This window comes from Argopecten irradians, chromosome 14 (assembly GCF_041381155.1).
Source record: "Argopecten irradians isolate NY chromosome 14, Ai_NY, whole genome shotgun sequence".
In the NCBI taxonomy this organism is placed as follows: domain Eukaryota; kingdom Metazoa; phylum Mollusca; class Bivalvia; order Pectinida; family Pectinidae; genus Argopecten; species Argopecten irradians.
In genome coordinates, this window is record NC_091147.1 from 24,895,974 (window position 1) to 24,905,459 (window position 9,486).

Sequence of the window (9,486 nt, forward strand, 5' to 3'; positions counted from 1 at the left end):
ATGTGCACTCCTTTTGTTTATCTTCACATATCGTGACGTGATCTATTTCCATTGTCACCTAGGCTTTATCTAGATGCCGCACCACGCAACACTGGTAGTCACTATTTGTTGTAATATGTTCCAATGTTTAGCCTATCTGTTAATGAATTGGCTAAAATATTTGAAGTTTTCCTTCAACATTTGTTATAGTTGCAATGCCTTTAACAAATGAAGCGTTTTTATCTTACTGTATATGATATTTTTAAAGTGCAGTGTTTTTAATACCTTGCATGTGCTGTTCTGGCATGATTAGGTGTTTTCTTTATTCAGATTGCTGTTGTATCAAATGCTCGATATTTACATTTACATTTTATTGTTGTCTCTTGATGACAATTTTGGTGTTTCACATCACTCCCCCTATCTTCCCGAAAAGCAACTGCATTTACATATTTATAAAGTAACAGTCATCCTTTGGGGAAGATGTTTATCCCATAACTCTATATTTTATTATGGCGAACAGCTGTTTCTCGTCTTCACTCGCGGAAGATAACCACTACATATTGCGTCTTGTACATAATGTCTACCTTGAAGATATTCCACCGTTGACAAAATAGTAATTTTTTCCCAATAAAAAACAAGAGTAGACGAATAAGTACATTGTATTTTTCTTCGGTTTCAACAATTACTTACTTTACACTATTATCACCGTTGAAAGGCTTGAGCTTCTAATTTGATACTTCAAGATAAAATATCAAAATAATAAATTGCATCCCGAAAAAAATCCGTGACGCAATGTCCTATAAGAAACAAATTATTGATTGCGCATGCACCACCAGCCAAATAAATTATTTTATATTATATTTTGTGTTAATAAGACATATATATACATGATTAGACAATTAGTATTGTTCAAATGATGAGTATCTTTTATGCTCTGTTGGCGATGGAGCATCTTTAAAACATTGTGCCTAAAATAGAGGCCAGCATTCTGATGATAATGCTAAACAACAATCTATTATAAATGCTAATTAAATTTAACTATGAAAATAGGTCAAAAGCTAATGCAACCAATCAGATTTAAGGTAGGTTGAGATGTCTAATCACTTCGTAGGTGGGGTCTGTAAATATAAACGATTATCAACTACTCTGGAATTTAACTCATGATGTTTCTATTGTGAGTATGCTTTAGTTATGTAGCAGGATGTATGTACATACATTCTTCTCGCTCACTTATCATGCTAAATGTAACGATATAGGATAAATTAATAAGGACATATGCAAGCGTAGAAAATTCTGAATAAATTAACTAATCAGTCTTTTTCCTGGTGGAATTTTACTATCCATTTCCTTGTCTTGACCCTGTAATTATGAAACATACATTACTGACATACAGGTTATTGAAAATAATATGAAATGCAATCGTACACAGGCAATATTTCTTCACGTGAATTTCACATAAAAATCTCACATGAATTTTATGTCAATAATGTCAATTGAATTTCACATGAAAGGGCCTTCGCGTAAAATTCAAGTGAAACAATACGTGTAAAATATTGCCTTTGTATAAAAAATAGAATTTAGAGCAAATATCCTTGATTTACAAATTGAGATGTATTAAAACAAATTTAGATCATTTTTAAAAGAATGTACATGTATGTTACTGGGTTTTTTTAATAAAGCAAAATGAAATAATAACAAAAAAATATAAATTAGATTCATAATCTACTCATGACTTAGTTGTAAAACTTACGTTTGAAGATCATTTTAAATTCAGTATTTTCCGGTGACCAGGTTAAAGAATCCTCTCCAACTCTGTTCCTTGTGTACTCAACTGTGATAATGTCACCATCACTCAGAATATACGGAGTTATCTGAGGCTCAAGCACCGACTCTGTTGTTGGGGACTTTTTACATTGGTAGTATTTTACAGTTAGGCTTTCCGATCGATCGCCAGAAATATTCGACACATATGTAGCAGACCATCCCCTGCCCTTCGCCTGCAAAAATGATAGCAAGTACATCTCAAAAGCATGTCTTGTCTTGAAAAAACAGTAATGGATTCGAAATTTTGTTTAGCATATTAAAGAACCATCGTTTGTAAATATTTTACGGAACGACATCATCTTGAGTTACGATGAACATTATCATTTGTGGAGAGGTCATGTTGTTGTATTTTAAATAGCATGTTTCCAAAACATTGTACGATAAATAGAAACAAAATGCTTAAAAACCATACCGGACAAAATACAGATATGTAACTAAACTATTCCATATGTGACAAGTAAGTAATTCAACCGTGTGGACAAAACAAAATTGTCAAATTTTCAAGGTGATTTGCCCCTTTTCAAGACATACAAAACAAATGCGATTAAATAAAAGGATACGAATAGTAATGCAGGACAAAGAAGACAAATATTTAACTATACAGCACAATGGAGCGCAATTTACCCTTCGGCAAGTGGCAGCCGAAGCCCGGATCTAGCAAAATGTATTCATGCTGTTTGGCAGAACGCTTTTTTAATATGACCGATGACTGGAAAGCAAACTATATATCTGTTGTAAATTTCATTGTCGTGTTTAAATGGTAGTCGTAGAGATGTACGAACATTAACACGAGCTAAAATAACTCGATTTTCACTCTTTCTTTCTTTGTTTCTTTCTTTTCTTACATCTTCTCTAAGTAGGAAGGGAATCGAGTTGGTCTAGCGATGTCTGGTGCATTTCGAAAATAAACTTAGCTTTTTGTAGTTTAATAATAGAATGAAATAACTTCATTCGGCAAGAAAAATATTATGTTGTAAACTAATAAACAAAATGGGCTAACACGGTCTCAGCACGCTTTATATTAAATATTCAATAACGTTTTTAGAAATAGATTTCAAATTATAATGTAATTTTATATTTTAAGTTTTGAGCAGTTGTTATTTCATACCTTCATCATCCACTTGCACGTGGAGAACTTTTCCGTTGAGTTCCCATAGATTATCATTGACTGTTTTCTTCCTTTCTGTAAAACTTTTTTGCATGTCTCAAACTTGTCTAGAATAAAAAAAAAGAATTCTGCCTGATTCTATTTTCATATATAAATATTATTGATCACATAACAGACCAGTCTGGCTATGTCTTACGGCAATGTCATAAATGTCATATATATTGTAAGAAACATATATAATATGACGTCATGAACGTATTATGTCATAATCGATATGGCATCGCTTGATTGTCTCTGTAGAAGGGAACGTCATACCCGAGTCGAATTTCAATCGTTTTATACAGAGGTGAAATTAAAGGGTTTAAATATGTACTTCTATTTCCATAAGTAAAAGTTACGCTATATGTGATAAATAGTATCTTACACTGGTGATTATATAATATGAAATTGATCAAACTAAATACCCATATCCATATATAGCCACGAGGGTAAGATACTCTACTGAATGTGTCCTACATAAGTATATCAATGACAGCCGCACAGTCATTATATCCATAACAGAATCTTGCATGGTTCTGTCAAGTGGATAGGGATATCTCAACCCGAGTGAAAGATTATGGCTTGTCAACTCGAGGCTTGCCGAGAGTTAACGACAAAAATCTTTCATGAGGGTTGAGATGTCCCTGTCCACTTGACAAACCCATGTTTTATTCTTTTACTCCCATACTTAGTAGAAAAATTATAAAATTCCACTTGATTTTCTTCTTTTTTCCCGCCATTATCACAGGATCGTCTTTATGACGTCATCTACAATGCACGCCGCAGTTACCAGGCATGTATTGTTATTGTATAGCGCGTGTGAGCTGTCTAACACCCCCCTGTGTAAGATAGAGTTATTTTTCCCTAGCGGGATATCTCTGTAAAGTATGGGAGAAAGAGCTTTTTTATACTTCACAGGGTTATCCCGCGGTTGCTAGGGAAAAGATAACTCTGTCTTTTACCGGGGTAGGGAAAAGACAGCTCACACGCGCTAGACAGTGACGTCACCATTACATGACGCGAATATTTTTACGTACAGCGACGTTCATGTCGACTGGATTTTCACCATTTGTCGTTAAAGAATGGGAGAAAAATAATCTTACATTGGTCAGTCAAGTGAACAGGGATTTCTCCCATACTTCACAGGGATATCCCGTGGTTGGTAGGGAAAAGATATCTCTATCTTACACAGGGGGTGTATGAAAGCTCACACGCGCTAGACAATAACGTGACGTCATCAATACATGCGGCGTAACTTCGGCGCGCATTGCAGATTACGTCATCAGTTTTGACGTATTACGACGTTCCTGCTATAATGGCGCGATGAAAAAGCTGGAAACTAAGTGGAATTTCATCATTTTTTCTACTAAGTATGGGAGAAAAAGAATCAAACATGGGTCTGTGAAGTGGACAGGGATATCTCAACCCTCGTGAAAGATTTTGGCCGTCAATTCTCGGCAGGCCTCGGGTTGACCGGCCAAAATCTTTCACTCGGGTTGAGATATCCCTGTCCACTTCACAGACCCATGTTTGATTCTTTTTCTCACATACTTAGTAGAAAAAATGATGAAATTCTTTATTGATCTCAACCCTCATGAAAGATATTGGCCGTCAACTCTCGGTTAGCCTCGAAAATGATATAACACTCGGCCTCCGGCCTTGGGATATATCACTTACTCGGGTTGATAACTCAGGTATCCACCTGAAAATAGGTCGATAATTGTATAATATCAAGTTCGGACTGACAGTCAGGAAAAATATATACACATTTATGCGTTATTGTATTGATACAATTCGTAATTGAAAAATCAAGATATTAAACAGAAAGAGCCCAATGAATCAATATATATTCTTTATGTTTTATAATCTTGATTTACGAGTTGTTTGTAACTTACTTTGCATTCTACATTTTCTGGGTCGTCCTGGCTTCCTTATAGAAACATAGGTACATACATTCTCGGGATCATCGGATGGGACAAACAATTTTAGCTTTCTACTGTCGCACAATTTCCCAATGGGACAAACGTATTGATGATCTAGCAAACAATAAAAAGACAACATTCGATATAACTACTGGTAAACACTTTGATTTTGCATATACCTTAATTTTGCGTATTCAATTTATAATTTATAGTTATTTGACATGTGAATGTAAATATAAGCTTATTGATAGCTAATGATATAGGCTTATCTTATTTTGCGACTGTACAGTAAAACTTTACTTTTTTGAAGGCACAAAGCTTCCATAAAATACATTCAAATTGTCAACTAATCGATACCATTGCCATTAGCTGTGTATTCTTTAAATAAAGTCATTCCTATTACATTTATCAGGCTGTAAAGGAATTGTCAAACATGTTGTTTGTGTTCAAACACTATTCCGTCTTTGTATATTTCGGAGTTACCTCCCTTGCCGGTAGGTATCCGTCGTGATGTAATATGTCACGATATATACCTACCCGCAAGGGAGGTAACTGTGAGCGAAAATGATGTCGTTTTCTCTGAAAATGATGACATCACGCTCACAAACACATAACGTAATAATTAAACTGCAAGGGCAGATAACTCTGTAATGTGGAAATACAGAATAGTGTATGAAGTTGCCAGTCAATCGCTTTCAATATAAAGGTCAATATCGTACTTACTGTGGATGCATTTTGCTCGATTGCCTCCCTCTATGCTGATTACGTCCACTAACCTTTTTACGACAGATATTTTCTCGTCGACTTTCAGGACTGTAATATACGTAAGATAGATATTCCACCCAAAATGTCCTTTTAGCTTCAATTATACAAAACTTACTGTGACAAACATTATTTTTGATTTTTGAATTTTGGCCGTACTGCCAATAATCATTATATATTCGTATACCAGGAAGACAAATTGTAGTCGACATTTTTACAATGTAATTATTAAGTGATTCTTCAGATATGTTTTCATCTATACAAACAAAAAGCATTAAAATGAGAATTATCAGTGCCTTAAATCTTTGTAGTTGGAATGTTTATAAAGTATCGCACATGTAACTTACATTTGTAGTAAATGACGAATCCGGCGCCTCCCTTCATACGTTGATCAGTTACATCTAAACCAAACGTTATGTTGACTGGTCCATCAGTGAAATTATACACATAAGTCTTCTTCTCAACTAATTCAACATCCTTAATGTGAGCAGAGTTGTAATCGTCCGCAACATCTAGTGCATGAACGTACACAGCGATGCGACTGAAATCCTTCTCCTGTTGCATATAGCCGTTAAAAGTAACTGTGCATTTCTGTGCATACTGGTTATTCCCGAGGAGAAAGACGTCCTTGTTATATTCCCAAGGGAAATGTTCATGACTCCTTATTAATCCTGATGTCTGATTTAGGTGATTTGATATGTGGATTTCATGTACCTTGGTATCGGCACATATGTCAGTAATACCTGCGGACCGGAACAAAATAGCAGTAAACATAATAGCTAGATGTAGATGATAATAAAAAAAAAAACATTCTCCGGGTTTATTTTGAGCAGACCAAGCACAAACGTCATATTTACAGCAACAATAGTCAAATGGTCCTTATAGCCAGGTGAATTTATAAAAAGGATAATTTTGGTTGAAATCGGTCATTTGGGACCCTAACAAGATGGTAAACATGTGGTCTTGATACAGAGGTGCTACCTTAGGTTGCTTTTACTCTTATTTGATATTATACAATGATAGTTCATTGTGCAAGAAATATACATTGATTTTATTTATTCATCTTGCAAATGATGTTTTTAAAAGGGAAACCGAGAAATGAAATAACCGTTTATTGTTTGAAACACCATATACATTGATATTAAGGTATCTGTTCAGTCGTAAACTTTCTTAACTTTGATGTTTATTTCTTTAAATTATGATCTTAATCCTAAACTGTGCTCTAAAAGATGCTATACTTAGACATCAGTAAATAAGTCATTCGTTAAAACAAGAAACAATTCGTGTACTATAAAAAGTATACTGTAAACCAAAATTATTTTCACGGCTTCTAAATTTCGCGATTTTAATTTCAAAACATGTTCGCGAAGATTAATTTTCGCGCAAATAATATTTTACACCATTTCCTTTCAATATAAGTAAGCTATGGATATTTCCATGGCAACGAAACTAAAATCAAACAAACGGAAGCAGGGAAACATTTTTTTGCGATTTTGATCGCGAAATTCGCGAAAGTACATCGCACGCGAAAACTATTGGCTTACAGTAAATTGAAAATGAAGTTTACTTACTTGCATTCAGAACACATTTCCACCCTTTTACCATGAGATTCTTCCAGTCGCCCAGGGAACAGTTTTCAGGGCGGAGGGGTGATGGATAAGACCTGTTTATGGATTCTGGATTTATCTGACATTTGTTTTTCCAGTGGCAGTTCAGGATATCAACTCGTAAATTTGTGTATGGGATGTTGACGCCATGACAGTAGTGACCGATTTTACATGATTGACTGGTCGGATAGACATCAGGACTGTATATAACGTATCCAAGGGGACAAGATAGCTCGAGAAATTCACAGTATTCGCTGGTGTCTTTTGAAGTACAGCATTGCCTCACTCGTTTTGCATTTACTGTGAACATGATAAAAAATGTGGCTATTCCCCAAAAGTTCCTATTTTAAATTACACATCCTTACTGTATAATCTTTGGGACATCAATTAGTGCACCTTATGCAAAAAGACACCGCTTACAAGCCATGTTATACCAAAAGATTAATTAAATACGGGGGTTTCGAGATCCCAAAACGACGTGGTTAAAGTGCAATTTACCGTCGATTAGTCCCACCTTCCGGTGATTATGACGTCACGAAACTCACGTCAAATGACGTCGTCATAATCACCGGAAGATGGGATTAATCGACGGTAAGTTGTACTTTACCCACGTCGTTTTGGGATCTCAAAACCCCCGTATTCAATTAATCTTTTGGTATAACATGGCTTTAAACATAACATTGCGATTTACTGTTTGGAACTTATTCGAGCGAAATCATTTTCTTAATTAAGCATTGAAGTCACTATATTTTGATTTAAAAATTTTAAAATGAATAGGCCAATCAGAAAGCCAGAAACAAAGAGAAATTTAATTATTGTCACTTGAAAGCATCAATTACGTAACATAATTCGATAGATCAAAATATATATATATATATATATTAATCGAGAATTTGCATGATTCCTCGAATTAAGCGAAACTGAAACCCCGCAAAATTGTCATAATTAAACCTCCATTAGTATATGAATATTTCATTTACAGGAATTTATGTGCATTTTCGCGCATAGGTTAAGTTTATAACCCGCGAAATATTGAATATTTGACATCAAAGCGCTCAATCTCTCCCAGGGTTCATTGTGTGGACAGCAATGCACCCTGGAAGAGATTGCAAAGCGCTATATGCATGTTGTCAATGTGCAACAAACTGTCCTGTTTCATTTAGGTAAACATTGAAACACAGTATTACCACATGGTGATACCACGACCTTCAAAACTTCAGTCAATCATTTTGAGATTATCGAGAAAAGGATATAAAAAGCGAAATGATATGAATGGATCTGCGTAGTTCATGTCATTAATGTGTTGGATTACCTTAGTAATCAACAGTTAATACGACAGTTCCGAGACACCAAAACGACGTGTATATTCCACCTTTGCATATTACCTAGTTAGCTCCCTTGCGGGTAGGTATCGATTGTTACGTCATTATTTTGTGAGCGCGATTCACGTCGTTTTCTCCGAAAAGTTTGACATTACGCTCGCAAACACATGATGTCACAATCAATACCTATCTACAAGGGCAGATAACTCTCTAGTAAGGAAATACAGAATACATGAAGCACGATTAACATTTATTAGTCACACATTTCGGTGGTTGTGACGTCACTAAACTCACGTCAAAATATTAATCTATCACAATGTTCATTGCGGTTCCCTTATTTCTTTGACGTCATAATCACCGGAAGGTTGGACTAATCGCCGTTAAGTCGTTCTTTATCCACGTCGTTTTGGTATCTCGAAATCACTACAATGGCATATGAGTAATAAGTCTTTTTTAATAACAAATTGCATTTTCATATACTTACTGTGGTATGTTGAAATCACAACCATCAAGATCAAGTACCCAAACAGTTCACGCATTTTCAATCAAATCACGTATGTTCCGATAGAGGATGCTTGATGCTTAAACCATTTCAATGGTTTGCTTTGTCCAAAAATATCTTATACTGGTATATAAGTGAAGAAGTTGTGGATATTTATAGTGGCATCAGAATGGGACCAAGGCCACACAGATTCCGCAGCAGCCTCCGGGATACAGATATAGTGTATATTGTGCCCTGTCTACAACTACCTACATCTAACACCAGTATAATGTCACTCGATTATTGATAACGTTGACAAATGGTGATGCAAATAAAAAATTGTTCCGAGTCATATTACATTAATGACATATAAAAATATATTTATCGAACAAAATCGCTGGATATTAGGCAGATTACACGGTATTACATTGATCAACATAAC

The 9,486-nt window shown here is 35.1% G+C and overlaps 1 protein-coding gene across 2 annotated transcripts; it reads right to left on the reverse strand.

Annotated features, from left to right (window-relative positions):
• Window positions 1-335: 335 nt before the first annotated feature.
• Window positions 336-9,211, reverse strand: LOC138306940 (uncharacterized). 2 transcript variants are annotated; one of them, XM_069247526.1, is made up of 8 exons: window positions 9,048-9,208; window positions 7,206-7,541; window positions 5,982-6,377; window positions 5,596-5,685; window positions 4,846-4,986; window positions 2,912-3,018; window positions 1,730-1,976; window positions 336-1,338 (listed from the first exon to the last, which is right to left on the reverse strand). In XM_069247526.1, the coding sequence occupies exons 1-8, from the start codon at window positions 9,100-9,102 to the stop codon at window positions 1,316-1,318; spliced, it is 1,395 nt and encodes a 464-aa protein (XP_069103627.1). In that variant the 5' UTR covers window positions 9,103-9,208; the 3' UTR covers window positions 336-1,315. The 2 variants fall into 2 exon arrangements, with proteins under 2 accessions (XP_069103627.1, XP_069103628.1); XM_069247527.1 differs by lacking the exon at window positions 5,596-5,685 and having other exon boundaries at window positions 9,048-9,211.
• Between the last annotated feature and the right edge of the window lie 275 nt (window positions 9,212-9,486).

Excerpts from the sequence above, each read along its gene's own strand:
- LOC138306940 (XM_069247526.1), bottom strand. The coding sequence starts at position 9,102 with ATGCGTGAACTGTTTGGGTACTTGATCTTGATGGTTGTGATTTCAACA. Across the intron at positions 7,542-9,047 it reads TGTGATTTCAACATACCACA|TAAATGCAAAACGAGTGAGG; the intron begins GTAAGTATATGA and ends TCATGTTCACAG. Across the intron at positions 3,019-4,845 it reads CAGAAAATGTAGAATGCAAA|ACAAGTTTGAGACATGCAAA; the intron begins GTAAGTTACAAA and ends TTTTTATTCTAG.